The following is a 16,193-nucleotide window of genomic DNA, read 5'->3' on the forward strand; positions in this document are numbered from 1 at the left end:
AAGACAAATCCAACCCAGCCAATAGTGCTTCAGCAGGTTACTTTTGATCAGCAGCAAAGTAATGGAAGATGTTGTGAAGTGTTAATCAAGCAGCAATAACCTGCTTACATATAATAAAATGTGAGGCTGGACGAACACAGCAGGCCAAGCAGCATCTCAGGAGCACAAAAGCTGACGTTTCGGGCCTAGACCCTTCATCAGAGCTAGTGCTCCTGAGATGCTGCTTGGCCTGCTGTGTTCGTCCAGCCTCACATTTTATTATCTTGGAATCTCCAGCATCTGCAGTTCCCATCATCTCTGACCTGCTTACATATACTTAGTTTGGGTTCTGCTGGGAACATTTGGCTCCTGACATCATTGCAGCCTCAATCCAGCCGTGGAAAGAAATTAATTGGAGAGGGGAGGAGTGACCAACCTTGACCTCAAGCTGCATTTCACTGTGCGTGACAAGTAAAACAGGAGTAAATGGGAACTGGGGAGGAATTGCTGCTGCTCGGAGTCTACCTGACAGAAAGGAAGATAGCTGAGATTATTAGAGGTCAGTCATCTCAGTTTCGGGATGTTGCTGCAAATGTTCATCAAAGTGTTTTCCTAATCAACCTGTTCAGTGATGTTAATCTGGAACAGGTGGGACTTGAACCCTTACTCACAGGTAGGGACACTACGACTGCATCTACAAACCCTCTTAACTTCAACAGGGGAGAAATTCTTGATCAACTTGTTCAGTGATTTTAGGAGATACATTTTTGGAACAAATGGAACTTGAACCCAAGTCTTTTGGCCTGTTGTAGGGACCTTGTGCCACAGTAGCCCTCAAAAAAAGCAAATGTAGGTAAATAATTTCTCTGAACAGATTGAAAATAATTACACATCTTTGGAAAAGGTGTGATTTAAACCTTGGCCTCCTGACTCAGAGGTAGGGGATACTGTAAGAAGTGCACCAGGGCAGTTTCCATGGCCCTTTATCAAATACCTTCCCTCCATCATAAGGTCATAAGTAGGGACCCATCTTTATTCATTTAAAAAAAACCTAAAGAATGGCAAATGCTGGATATCAAATAAAAGCAGAAATTCTTGGAAAAACTGAATTCTGGCAGCAGCTGCTTTAACTGGAAGGTGAGGTGCCTTGGACAAAGAGGGAGGAGGTAATTGCACAGGTGTTACACCCTATGCAATTGCATGGGAAAGTTGCCATAGGGCTGTGGGAAGGTGTTTGGTGTGGAGGAGGAGTGGCCTAAAATGTGCCAAATTGGAAGCCCCTGTAGAAAGCTGATGAGGGAGGGTGGAGGGGAATGTGGCTGGTCACAGCATCTTGCTAGAGGTTGAAGTAGTAATGGCCAATGATTCATTGGAATATGGATGCTGGCAAGGCCCATGGGACCCTCAGTGTTGTGGGAGGGAAGAGGAGGAGTCAAAGCTAAAGTGCAAGAGATGGGTCAGCAATGACAATGGTCTGTCAACTAGTGCTGGGTAATCCTTGGTTGGTGGAGGTAGTGTGCATTTCAAAGGTCCCCTAGAAGAAGCAAGCCTCCTGAGAACAAATGTGACAAAAACTGGGAGAATGGAATCCAGTCTTCACAGAAAGCCAGGTGTGAGGATAAAGTCATAGTAATTGTGGGAGTTAATGGGTTTATAATGGTCATTGGTGGCCAGCCTATTCTCAGAAATGTAAACAGAAATGTTGAAGGGAAGGGAGAAGTCAGGGAGATGGACCAGGTGAATGTGAGAGCAGGGTGGAAATCGAAAGTGAAATTGATATACTCTTCCAATTTCAGACAAGGGGAGAAAGCAGCATGATGATATCATTAATTTGCAAAACAAAGAATTGTGGATGAGAGCCCCCAACTAGGACCGGAACAAGGAATGTTCCATATACCTGACAAAGAGACAGGCGTAGCTGGGATCTACGCAGGTAACCATGGTGGGCAGCTTTGACCTATAGAAAGTGAGAATTAAAGGAGAATTATTCAAAGTGAGGATGAGCTCAGCCAGGTGGAGGATGGGGATGATTCAGGTCTATTTTCCAGGAAGAAGCTGGAGGTCCCAAAATCATCCTGATGGGGGATGGATTTGGAAAGAGATTACACACTGTGGGGAAGAGGTGGTGGCTTGAGCTCATGGACAGGGAAATTCTGAAACTGATGTAAAGCAGGACCCTGGAACCTTCAAGAACTCAATATCAGGTTAAATAATATTGGGGCCTGAGTTCCTTCTCCCATGTTCTTATCCCAAACCCAACACACCATCACATGGGCTGCTGCCATTTCCGACCAATTGACACCAACAACCACATTAGCAGCTATTAAATTCTCCCAGGCTGACCTTTACCCATTAGGAGTATTGATCTACAGAAGGATCTGGGTGTGCAGACCCACAGATCACTGAAGAGAGGCTCAGGCAGACAATAAAAAGGTCTAAGACATGGTTGCCTTCATTGGAAAGTCAAATTCATAAGTCTTGTGACACCAGGTTACAGTCCACAAGATTCATTTGAAATCACATGCTTTTGCAGCACTTTATCACCTGAAGCAATCAATCATTTGACAAAGGGGGCTGCACTCCAAAAGCTTGTGGTTTCAAATAAACCTGTAGTGTGACTTCTTTGTCCACCTCCATATCATTCATTGGAAAGGGCACTGAACATAACGACAGGCAAGTTATGCTGCAGCTTAGAATTTTAGTTAGGCCACACTTGATATATTGCATAGTTATGGTCACCACATTACCAAAAGAATGTGGATGCTTTGGAGAGGGTACAGGAAAGGCTTACTGGGATGTTGCCTGGTATGGGGGATTTTTAGCAGCACAGTAACTCAGTGATTAGCACTGTTGCCTCTCAGTGCTGGGGACCGGGCTTTGATGCCAGCCTCAAGCAACTGTCTATGTGAGTTTACACATTCTCCTTGTGTCTGCATATTTTTGCCAGGTGCTCCAGTTTCCTCACATAGTCCAAAGATGGGCAAGGCAGGTGGAGTGACCATGTTAAATTGCCCATAGTGTTCAGGGATGTGCAGACTAGTTGGATTAACTATGGGACACGGAGGATTATAGAGTGTGGTGGGTGTCCAGGTAGGATGCCAGTCTGTGGTCAATGGGCCAAATGGCCTGCTTCCATACTATTGGGGGAATATTCTATGATAACAAATGTTAGAAAGTCTTTTCACTGGAATGCAAAAGGTTAAAGGCAATCTGATAAAAAAATTTCTATGATTGTGAATGGACAGTGTGGAAAGTAAGTTGCTTTGATCTCCTCCCCCCGCCCAGGTGGAGGGGGTCAATTACTGCAGGATACAGGTTCAGAGGGGGTATTTGAAAGATCCTGTAAGTGGGGATAATTTTAGTTTGAAGTGAAAAACGTTTCTGCATACGGCCTATTTTGATGCTGTCGTGTTCTTTCATGACAACTGAGTAGATCTCATTTTTGGAAAGAGTTTTCAGTAAACGTTTTGCTTTTTATTAAATTGAAGTTTTATTCCCACATTTGATGTAATCGAAGCTGATTTTGGTCTTTATTTATAAAACGTAACTGATAGTTGAGTCTGGAAAATTTAATCCAATCCTACGGCTAAATACATAATTTTCAAACCATGCAATTCCTTGTCTTATGAAACAAATAAGGAGTAGGCACAGAACCGGTTTTATAATGAATTATCAAACTTTATTGCTTCAAACTACAGAGCAAAAAAAAAAGACGTGGCACACGAAAAGGACCACACAAACATCCAGATGACTGTGCAGGTTGCAGCAAGCATAGGCCGAAGGACATGTACGTGAAGCCTGAAAGTCACTTAAAACAGCACTGTCATTGTGGCAACTGCACACAATGCACAATTTGTCAGTGCAGTAACACCTTTGCACTGCAAGTTCCCTAATCAGACACAAACAATTTTAATAGCACAGGGCACAACATGAACTGGATATTACGTTTTTTAAGTTTGGAGGGAAAAAATCTCTCCATCAAATCTTCCATCTTCCAATTGCACAATTCTTGCTTCTTGGCAAATCAGAAGCAATTATCCCTTCTGAATTACTTTACCCTTTAAAATTTGAGAACTTAATTTAACAAAATCTGTATTTCAATTTGAGAAACTTCATTCACCAGTCACTGGAGATTTTTTGACTGAATAGCAACATTGACAGAACTTTGATTTTAAGTAGACCACAGACTAAGACGATAAATCAGTGAATGAAGAAAACTGGTCCGAGACGAGATGAGTGAATCAGTTTGTTAGCCAGGGAAGCTGCAGTGCTCTTCCTCAACTCAAAATACATAGAAGGTAGTCGGCTTCAGGTAACCAAACCAAACAAAAAAATCAAACTTCTGAGAATCTTTCTAATGAGAAATTAGGTTTTTATGTATGTTTCAATAATCACTGGAATTAATTTGCTTTATGCAAATTTGTAAGAAGTCACATTTAAAGCACTTTGAATCATACAAAATACCATTAGTTTTCCTGGAATTTTTCAGACATCAAGAACAGTAGTAATTGCAATTGGTTGACAGCTACATTTAAAAAGTGAGGTCAAGTCTTTGAATATTTGAACAAAACAAATGCAAGTTTAAAAGAAAACACAGTTGCCTCTGACTTTGTTTCCAAACTTGACAAATTGATAATATGTGAATAACTTTCCTGGAGTGTTAGAGGGCTACTGCATGTAATCAGAACATCTTTATTTGAAAAAGCTTTTTCTCCCCATTTTGAACATGAAATCTATTACATACTTGACATGCATTTAAGAGTAAACATTTTAGTGAATCCTGGAACTGATTTATCATGTAGTCACTTAGAGTTTTAACAAGTTTTCAGGCTGATTGGTTTTTCTTCCTATAATACCATTTACACAATGATGCACCAATAAGACAGATTCATGCTTAAAAAGATGAAACAATGCACTATGCCCTATCAAGATACAATCCATAATCACAAATCATTTTTGTTTCTATGGATTGAGAAAAAAGGCAGTCAAATTACAATCCTTTACCTCATGATTACCTTCTAGGCAGCAAAATTAATTGATGGGTGTACTTTTTAAAAATGAGATCCACACTGAATATAATGTACTGACAAGTTACAATCAATACACACAAATACCAATGTTAAAACGGTACAAATCAATTAGGATGAAGCTAAGACAACTATTTTTCATTTCAAATCACACTTCAGTTGATCACAAATGCAAATTCGCAAAACCACAATCTGACTCTCTCGCAGCAGCACTTGTGCTCATGTGCAAAGGCAAGAAAAGTTGCATTCAACAGAGAAAAATAGTAAACATTTAAAACACAAATTCACAAAATGACAGTGCACAGCAGTTTAAATATAAGTTTTTGTTCCAGCAGTTATTGCAATTTTTAAAATATTGTTTCTCCCTCTCTATGCCACTGTTGAAGCCTGCAGCAAGCAATAAAAAAATTATAGTTTGTCAGTTTGCATAAGACACTATTATTAAGCTTTGGTTCACATTACCAAGAGTGCACTGGAGCTATTCATGGTACTTTCTTTCCTTCAGGTTGCTATCCTGGGTTTAAGTGAGGTAAAATTAAGTTATTGAAAGGAAAATCATTTCCCAAAACAAAGTATAAGACAATGAGAACTATTTCAAGCTTCTCTATCAAAACTTACAAATCTGCATGCCTGATAATAAGTTAAACTATACGTGGAGAAACATTATATTCTTTTTATCAATTCTACTTCTAATGGTAAGACAAAATCAAACCTGTTCGTTTGTATCATTAATAATTTCTACTAACTAAAACAGTGGGGCAGACGATAATTAAACAAATTACAAATGCCTACAACAGCTTTAACAATATTAAAGCTCCTACCAAAACAAAATACTGATTGAGAGTTGGAACGTCCAAACTTGAAAGTTCAAGTCTTAAAGGTATAATTGTAAAGCAGGATCTGAAGAAAACACACAAAGTTGCAACTTCAGCTCTGATACAATGATTCCAAAGCTGAACATCAGTTTGGCACTGTGACACCACTGTCACAGAAATAGACATTCTGTATTTGTGCCAAATGACAGAAGTGGAGAGTCAAACCCAAGCACTGCAAGTTCAACAGGACTGTGTAGTCTCAATCATGCATTACATTTACTTATACAGGATCCAGTTCTCTGACCCATTTACATATAAAATGTATACAGGTTAACAGACTCGTGCAACAAAATAAAGTTACAACACAATTACTACAAAGAAGCATTAAAAAAGATTTTATGTTCATGGATTAGAGACCACAATTTTTTTTGCCAATTTTTGAGCCTTTCACTAGTGATTAATTTTAAATATAAAGGCCATTCAGTCAAAATCCAAGCTCTAAAATGTCCAATATAAGTCCATGGTTCCTGAAACCACCAAATCATACAATTTCCACATAAAATACAAAATACTGTGTTTCTTCAATGATGCTTAAGTGTCACTTCATTAAAATGTTACTTACTGAAAAAATTCCTTGATAAATTGCTTAAAATGTGTTTACGAAAAGAATACATTATACTAAAAGAAATAACTTAAAGTTTGTCTCGTGAAAGCCTTTTCCTCCGGCACCAGCTTGCAGGTAAACAATGTAAAGTGTAACTCTTTCCAGAAGATTGCCCCCACAGGGCCTAGCTAACCAACAGATCAGTGTAGAATGACAATTTAATGATCATTCTGTAGCTGGAGACTCATTGGGTTTTTATATCTACCCTAAAATTGAACCGATAAATTAATGTGTTCACAGGTCGAAAAAAGGTCCTTTTCTGGGTCAACACCACCATTCAATACAATCTCATTCTATTTTTAGCCTCAAGTCCTTTCCTGAAAGAGGTATGGGTAGTAAAATAATTAATGTTTATAAATGTTGCCCTGTTAAGTAAAACACTAATGTACAACTGAAGTAGTACACTGTCAAGCTGGGTTAGGCGAACCTTTAAATATTGTTGTGCATTCTGTAATATGTGTTTTCTACAAGAAAGTAACAAAGAAATAGTTGAGGATGAGTTTCTCCAGTGCGTTATTGCTCTCCATTTTGCAGTGCTTTACACATCAACAGTACAAAGAGGTTCGCTGCCTGGCTGTGCGGATTCCATTATTGTCATCTTCGGTTTCTTCCGTGTTTCCTCCTTCGTGGGGCATAGAAGAAAACAAATGACATGTCTATACATCCTTGTCATTTTTTAAAAAACCCCTAATGATTGAATTATTTTTGATCCCATAACACTAGACAATAACAGGCTCTGTACTGCTGTTTTGTGACATTACAAAAGCTCATTCAACGCGTAGCCAATCGGATCAGGTACCAGCTTGGAATCATTGAAGGAATAAAATGGCAGGAGAGAAAGCATAGGAAATTGGTGAGACCAGATCAGATATAAAAGCATAAATAATATAAAACAAATCCAGAGACATAGCTAACAGAACCAAAGTCTTTCATACCACCTGAAACTATGAGATCCTGCTCAGCCACGACCTCACTAGCAATGCACCCATGCCACACAAAAATATTTACCCTATCCCGTGCTAATTTCTTCATTTCATCTCGCAACTTGTTTAAAATATGCAGATTCGGTTTGTTCTTTTTGGCAAACTGCTGCAGTTCAATCACACTTTTATCAGACATTTCCTGTGTTAAAACAGTAGAAGCAAGTGCAAGTTAAGTTAGTCCAATAACTACAAGCAAATATACCAACATTACCATCTGGCATATGAAGGCAATTGTTTTGCCATCTGTAGTAATCATAATTAGGTCTTAATCAGAAAGCATTGGCAATTTCTGGTACATTTCAGAACTTTGCATTAGAAAGGTGAAATACAAAACTTTACTCAATTTGATGTGTCTTAAGGCATGGTTATCACTGCCATGACTGTTAAAGGGTTCTCTCTGGGAAAAGAATGCAGATCTTCCGAAGGAGAAAAAAAATCATTGGGGATCCTCACATTGTCAAAACTCAATGTCACTGAATTTCCACAACAACTCAACAGGGAAAATTATTCCTCGTCTTTGATGAATGCAAGTCAAGGTCTAATATGAGTGATTCTACCAATCTGGATTATAACTTAACCTAATAAAAACTTAAAACCAAAAAAGACAAGAGTCATAATGCTCCATTTGACTAAAACACTACGTACTTCATTTAATATGAAGCAAAACCTTTTAGTGCTTACTAACGATAAATTTGCCATTGTCTTACCAGGTCATTGAGCTGCTCTCTCATTAGAGTGAGCGCGTGAGAGCAAGCGAGATGACTCGCAGTGGTTTAACCAGCAGCTCATCACTCCTCAGTTTTGAGGGGAGAAAGTGAGAACAGCGTTTCGTGCCAACCCCAGCCAGTGCAGGAATTGAACCCACACTACTGGCATCGCTCTACATCGCAAAACAGCTATCCAGCCAACTGCGTTTACCAAACCCAACACATTCTCCGGGAAGCAAGGAATTATCACCAGGAAAAGAAGCAATGGGATTAATAGTAGCACTGAAACCTGAAATGAGATTGTTGTGCATTCAAACCCCAGTACGGATGTGATCACAATCTGAAGTCACAACTGTACAATATATATTGAAACTGCCATCTTCAAGATCAGATAATAAATCAAAACCTTGTCTTCCTTTTAGGCAGACATAAAAGATGCAACTGTACTTGTCCCAAAAGAAGAGGGTTCCCTTGACTGTCAAATAATATTTTACAAAGAAGGAAAGTAATTTATGCATAAACTGGCTGCCGTATTCACATACAATAAAAACATCTGAACTATACTGTAGAGCAACTATCGGGCAGTAATGCCTGCTAAGGATATGAAAGCCAATCAAAATGACTAATTTATTCACTTAACTGAAAAGCACATGGGTGGACAAATGTTTTTGACATTAAATAAATTTTTTCTTAGTCTACTGTGCAAGGTTCAGACATATATTGTAAAGAAACTTGATAATCGTTAGCAAAACATTTAACCGTTCATTTAACAAAAAAATATGTTAATGAGTTTTTTGCTTCTGTCTTTACGAAAGAAACCAACTTTGTAGTGAATGAAACCTTTGAAGAGCAGGTGTGCATGCTGGAATGGATAGAGATAGACGAAGCCGATGTGCTGAAAATTTTGTCAAACATTAAGATTGACAAGTCGCCAGGCCCGGATCAGATTTGTCCTCGGCTGCTTTGGGAAGCGAGAAATGCAATTGCTTCGCCACTTGCGAAGATCTTTGCATCCTCGCTCTCCACTGGAGTCATACCTGAGGACTGGAGAGAGGCAAATGTAATTCCTCTCTTCAAGAAAGGAAATAGGGAAATCCCCGGCAATTATAGACCGGTAAGTCTCACGTCTGTCGTCTGCAAGGTGTTAGAAAGGATTCTGAGGGATAAGATTTATGACCATCTGGAAGAGCATGGCTTGATGAAATGCAGTCAACACGGCTTTGAGAGGGGTAGGTCATGCCTTACAAACCTTATCGAGTTTTTTGAGGATGTGACTAGAAAGGTTGATGAGGGTCGAGCTGTGGATGTGGTGTATATGGACTTCAGTAAGGCATTTGATAAGGTTCCCCATGGTAGGCTCATTCAGAAGGTCAGGAGGAATGGGATACAGGGGAACTTAGCTGCTTGGATACAGAATTGGCTGGCCAACAGAAGACAGCGAGTGGTAGTAGAAGGAAAATATTCTGCCTGGAAGTCAGTGGTGAGTGGAGTTCCACAGGGCTCTGTCCTTGGGCCTCTACTGTTTGTAATTTTTATTAATGACTTGGACGAGGGAATTGAAGGATGGGTCAGCAAGTTTGCAGACGACACAAAGGTCGGAGGTGTCGTTGACAGTGTAGAGGGCTGTTGTAGGCTGCAGCGGGACATTGACAGGATGCAGAGATGGGCTGAGAGGTGGCAGATGGAGTTCAACCTGGATAAATGCGAGGTGATGCATTTTGGAAGGTCGAATTTGAAAGCTGAGTACAGGATTAAGGATAGGATTCTTGGCAGCGTGGAGGAACAGAGGGATCTTGGTGTGCAGATACATAGATCCCTTAAAATGGCCACCCAAGTGGACAGGGTTGTTAAGAAAGCATATGGTGTTTTGGCTTTCATTAACAGGGGGATTGAGTTTAAGAGTCGTGAGATCTTGTTGCAGCTCTATAAAACTTTGGTTAGACCGCACTTGGAATACTGCGTCCAGTTCTGGGCGCCCTATTATAGGAAAGATGTGGATGCTTTGGAGAGGGTTCAGAGGAGGTTTACCAGGATGCTGCCTGGACTGGAGGGCTTATCTTATGAAGAGAGGTTGACTGAGCTCGGTCTCTTTTCATTGGAGAAAAGGAGGAGGAGAGGGGACCTAATTGAGGTATACAAGATAATGAGAGGGATAGATAGAGTTGATAGCCAGAGACTATTTCCCAGGGCAGAAATGGCTAGCACGAGGGGTCATAGTTTTAAGCTGGTTGGTGGAAAGTATCGAGGGGATGTCAGAGGCAGGTTCTTTACGCAGAGAGTTGTGAGAGCATGGAATGCGTTGCCAGCAGCAGTTGTGGAAGCAAGGTCATTGGGGTCATTTAAGAGACTGCTGGACATGTATATGGTCACAGAAATCTGAGGGTGCATACATGAGGATCAATGGTCGGCACAACATTGTGGGCTGAAGGGCCTGTTCTGTGCTGTACTGTTCTATGTTCTATGAAATGGCACCACTGGGACACAGAATCTATAATCAGAGCTCTTGCTGTAGTGAAATACCTTCTTGGTAAAACCATTTCTCACTTGTAACAATTTCAGTGGCAAAATGTGCTGCAAAATTCTGTTAATTACATTTAAACCATTTCCCACCACACTTTATAAAAAAAAGTTTGACATCACTTTTAAAACCAACGAGGAGATTGACATTCCTCTAAAAAGCTCAAGTTGCTACAAAAAAAAAGCAACTTTACAACAAATATGGTGGTCAGGCCTGGATCCCATCCCCACAGAAATACAACATTCATCGCATTACCTCACAATTTACCTGTTTGACCATTTTATTGCTTTCCCTGCCGTACATGCGTAGTAGTGAACCCCAGTTCTTGACGTGAGGGTGTAATAATTGCAGGATTTTCTGAGATGCCAGTTGTTTGCCAACTCGTTTGTTCTTGCCTGAAAATTGCAGTAGATTTTAATTACAAGAGTTGGAAAAAATGTAGAAAACCCATGCCTTAGTTCTGGTCATATAATCAGATTTAACCAGAGGAGGTGAACATGAATGTACAAGTGCTATACTAATCCCCCCAACAGCACAACTGCAAATCAGAGCACTGCTCATGAGACTCACATTTTAGTGTGCTTTGTATTTGTCTCTTATGAAAAAGAAAAATAAAGCCCTCCAACACATGCAATAAAAACAAGTAGCTATATTTGGCACTGAAATGGATAGAACTTGAATTCAGCCTACAACTCATCCCGCCAATTCATGAAACACAGAACTAAAATCTATTACTATCTGTATAGAGTTTAAATAGATGAAGCTAGACTATTGAGAGCTGACACAAAGTCTTCAGACTGTTGAAGTTAATTCCTAGGTTTTTAAAACAGTCACGCGCTCTCCCTTTCACCAGAAATACAGATAACAAGACCAAGGGGAGTAAAGTATTCATCATTTACCCAGAAATGGAATTTTACACCAGGAATCAGAAAATCTTGCAATAGAAAGATAAAAGCTTAATTATTGTGAAAATGAAAGCTATAATTGCAGTTTTTATAACAACTTCAATTTATGCAAAGAACATGTCACACGGAGAATATTGTGAACAGCTTCAATCCCATATTTAAGCAAATGCACAGACATTGGAGGCACTCCAGAGGATGTTTATCAGGTTGACTGCTGGGAATGGAGGGATTTTCACATGGACAGGTTAAGTAGGTTGCACTTATTCAGTTTGGAAGCTTGAGAGGACAATTTATTGACACATACAAGATTCTTAGGGGGCTTGACAGCGTATATAAGTTGGCCCCCCTTGCGGGAAAATCTAGGGCCAGAAATGAAATTCAGATTAAGGAGTCACTTAGGACAGAGATGAGGAGGAATTTCTTCTCAGAGGCAGTGAATCTCTGGAATTCTTTACCACAGAGAGCTGTACAGGCTGGATTGTTGAGTATGTTCAAACACAATTCTTCAAGTCACAAAGACTTTTATTTAGCAAGAGAATTAATCATAAAGAGGAGAGAATGTGCAGTTGAGGATTATTCGATCAGCAGTGAGACAGAGCAGACTGAAATGGACCAAATGACCTACCTTTGCTCCTACATCTTATGATCTTATTTACTGCTCAAGAAACTGGAAGTCAGGTACTGCCTCCTTCTTAGGGTACACTGATGTTATGTGCCCATTTACTGTCTTGCTCAGGTGGTCATTCTCAACATACAAATGTGCTGACGCCAATGACAGCCAAGTTTTAACCCCTCACATCGTTTGAAGTGGGCATGAAGGCCTCTTTTCACAACTACAACATCAAAGTGGTGATACTACATCAAGAGTACCGTGTGCAGTTTTTGCAATGAGTAGAAACAAAAGGTTTGAACATCTTAACAGATAAGATTCGCCTGAATCATTCCTGTCATTCCTATCACCATTTCTGGGGAGATTGGTAGTCAGTGGAATTCTCTTTACCAAAAGCAGTGTAAGTTGGCTCACTCAAGACAGAGTCAGTTGGGCTTTTGATAGTCAAAGAAGTCAAGGGTTATGAGAAGCAAGATAGGCAAGTGGAGCTGAGACCACAATCAGGTCACTTAAATTTTATTAAATTACACAGCAGGTTCAAAGACCCAAATGACATCCTCCTGCTCCAAAAAGCAGTTACATTCTGTAACAAATTTTCCCTTCCATAAGCCAGAAGTTCTGAAACTGACACACAATTTAATTCAGCAGAGGACTGAAATCTGATCGTTCTGAGTATTTAACTATTCATTGTATAAACAAATCAACAGAAATAAAAACTGACCGCACTTTGCAATCAAACCTATATCACACCTCAAATAAGCACACCAGTTTTTAATTACCATCCAACAACAAATTTGAACACATCAACTTAGAAGACTAGACTCAATGAAGTGACTATAAGAAAATGAACATTTCAACACGTAAGGTCCAACAAGGGAATGGTTATAGTTTCATTACACTTAGTAATTTTTTTAATGATTAAAACGTACCAAAATATGAACTTACTGAAAGGCAAAGCCACAAAAATTTAAATATAGAATCCTTTAAAAATTACAAATAAACAACCACATTGGTTCACTTTGTAGCAATAGCATGTTAATCAGGTAGATACTAAAAGAAAATATATTTAAAAATGAATTGAAAAAAGGGAAAGCAACAAAAAGAGAGCAATGAAATATTCAAGTATTAGGGAGTCTAAGAAAAATGCTGGCAGCGTAACAATGAAACCAGAAGATTAATACCTGAACAATGACAATGTGCGATTTACAAATTAGGCACTAACTTCCAGTCAGTTTAGAAAATGAAATACTTAACTATACGACACAACAATAGCTTACCTCGGAGGCCTTTTTAAAATTTTGAGTTGCTGCAGCTTCATAGCAGCAACTAATCGTAGATATAAGGTACTCTACTCAAAGTTCTAGAGTTAGGTAATATTCAGAATTTTGTACACAACAATATTGACTAAAACAAAAACAACTTCTATAACTGCTATCATCCTGAAGAAAAGCACTCGGTTAATACCAAATTTCATTCAGACAGCATGTTAGCCTGCAAGGTCTTACTTCAAAAAGTAGACATGCTGTTGTTTGGTCAGGTATTTTGAGATGAAATCAATTACAAGTAGTGAACATATTAATGCTTGAGCACCCATACCTACACTGTGGAAGTATCACACCTCCCTCCACAGCCTTGTTTCTTAACAGAAGGCTGTGCATGGTAAAAAGTGTATGTTGCCTTTCTAATCAACAGTGACTTAGCCACCCGATATGTAACTGCATTCAACACAGCTTTCTGAAATCAAATTGAAATCATATTTAAAACTAACAGGAGTGATTTTACACCCATCAACTCTGCGGAGAAAACCTTATACAAAATTTTGGACATTACAAAACTGAACCAATGTTAATTTCAATACTTACACCAGCCCCTCACTGTGTGCTTGCCACAGGTCATCACATATTCACTTTTCTGATTTTTACCAGGAATTACTTCAAACTTGATGCTTGTGTCGCCCATTCCATGGTTTCTGAAATATAAAATTTATTTACTCTCTTTTACAGAACTTAGCATAAAAAGACTTCAATAAACAGCGACAAAGCAATTAATGTCAGATACTCGGTAATATGACAAGAACATGGAACATAAATGAACAATGTCCTCTCAGGTGCTTCTGATTTATTAAGTCTGTGCTTCAACTCATTGATACGGAAGAATAGTAATTTAAACTTAGTTTAATCTAGAAACAGTATACTTAACAGTGGGTGCACAACTCTCAGTGGTTAGCACTGCAGCCTCACAGCGCCAGGGACCCGGGTTCAATTCCCGCCTCGGGTGACTGTGTGGAGTTTGCACATTCTCCCCGTGTCTGCGTGGGTTTCCTCCGGGTGGTCTGGTTTCCTCCCACAGTCCAAAGATGTGCAGGCTAGGTGGATCGGCCATGCTAAATTGCCCATAGTGTTCAGGGGTGTGGGGGTTACAGGGGGATGGGTCTGGGTGGGATGCTTCAAGGGGCGGTGTGGACTTGTTGGGCTGAAGGGCCCGTTTCCACACTGAAGGGAATCTCATCTAAACATCTATAAATGCTTTAAACTTTGAATCACAGTGAGAAAAAAGGATAGGTGTCTAATTCCCACCCTCCCAGATATGGGGGCAGCAACAGATGAGACCAGGCATGTGACATGGTGCCACTTGGCCTATGGAGCCGCAGAGTAGGTAGCACAAAAGATCCTTAGAATAAAGACAGTATACTCCAGGCACACAGACAGACTCAACCCCTTCCCTACCTGACTACAGATGTGGTCACAGACCTCTTTGCCAAGGAATTACCCCTTCACAATGCATTAGCTGTGGCCATTTCTTTAGATTTGTTTTAAGTTGCTAAGGCATGCCAAGGTGAAGGCATGCTGCAGCTTCTTCTGCACTGGAGGGCTTCCTAATGACTCTTCACTTTGGACAGACTGCTTGCCATCCTCAATTAGATGCTGAAGGCACCCTCCAAACACTAAATGATCACTTAAGACAAAATGTGTGTCGGGCAGCTATTCTTGACACAGTATGGATTTCAACTCCTTGTGTGACAGAATGAGGCTGTCCTGATCCAAAACGTAAAATTCGGTCAAGGGTGTACTGACATTCTGCATTGGAGATGTTGAACAGTGATTTGCAGAGAACTGTTATTCTTGGAATAGGTGAACAGTTCCAGAGATTTTTGCGTTCTTGGGTGTGGGCAATACTGGCACAGCAGTACTTACTTTCACAGACACAGGCGTTTACAGAAGGTACAATGTGTCTGTCTTCATAATAAGCCCACTTTCTAGTTCTTGGCCCGTAAGCAACACAAGTGGATATCAAATTACTGCTTAAATGTTACAAAAAAGTTTTGTCCCAACTATCTTTAAAGTGGACGGTTCTGCTGTCTCTATTACGGACTATTAACCTTTTAATATCACAATTCGCCATGGAGAAGTTACCATCTCACATTCTTCCTGCAATGTGAAAAAAAAACTGGAAGATGGAGGAAAAAAATGCAAACAGAGCTCATTATCGTGTTACTGCACAAGATCCCATCAAAGTAGGTACATCAAACACTAACCTTCATTATTTGAATGGACTCTACACATTAATTGTATATTAGAGGTATCAACACAGCAGCTTTTAATTGTCATCTCCATTATGACCAGAGTTTCCAAATCCTGTGACTATAATTACTTTTCTTTACACACGCAGCATCAAGATGCTGCAAACCTGAACCACAACAAAAAGCTTTCTTCTATCCTTCAAGACTCAAAATCTTCCAAATTAAATACTCATGAAACAGCAGTGGTTTTCAGACTCCAGGCAATGTCAGCAAGTGTTAAGTCTTGTTTTGGGCATAAGTAGTGCTAGCAAGCAACAGTGGGCTAATGCCTCCCTTCTTTATGGTATTATTCTCCAATTCCACAATCTTACTAAAGAAAAACATATTCTTCTTTGTAGTTGAAGAATGAAGTTACTTCTTTTAACAAACAAATCCAGAAGAGGGGAAAGCTTTGAACAAAGTCTG

At 39.7% G+C, this 16,193-nt stretch overlaps 1 protein-coding gene across 2 annotated transcripts in view; it reads right to left on the bottom strand.

The window, feature by feature from the left end:
* Positions 1-3,655: 3,655 nt before the first annotated feature.
* The window catches only part of dgcr8 (DGCR8 microprocessor complex subunit), a 46,528-nt gene continuing 33,990 nt past the window's right edge, over positions 3,656-16,193 (bottom strand). The window contains exons 11-14 of one of the 2 annotated variants that reach the window (XM_048555844.2): positions 14,071-14,177; positions 10,949-11,088; positions 7,494-7,607; positions 3,656-7,107 (exon numbers count right to left, since the gene is read on the bottom strand). In XM_048555844.2, coding sequence (XP_048411801.1) covers positions 7,024-7,107; positions 7,494-7,607; positions 10,949-11,088; positions 14,071-14,177 — 445 coding nt within the window. In that variant the 3' untranslated portion in view covers positions 3,656-7,023. The remainder of the gene's footprint in view (positions 7,108-7,493; positions 7,608-10,948; positions 11,089-14,070; positions 14,178-16,193) is intronic. The other variant, XM_048555845.2, reaches the window with a different exon arrangement.

The sequence above is a fragment of the Stegostoma tigrinum genome, chromosome 26, assembly GCF_030684315.1.
Source record: "Stegostoma tigrinum isolate sSteTig4 chromosome 26, sSteTig4.hap1, whole genome shotgun sequence".
Taxonomy (NCBI): domain Eukaryota; kingdom Metazoa; phylum Chordata; class Chondrichthyes; order Orectolobiformes; family Stegostomatidae; genus Stegostoma; species Stegostoma tigrinum.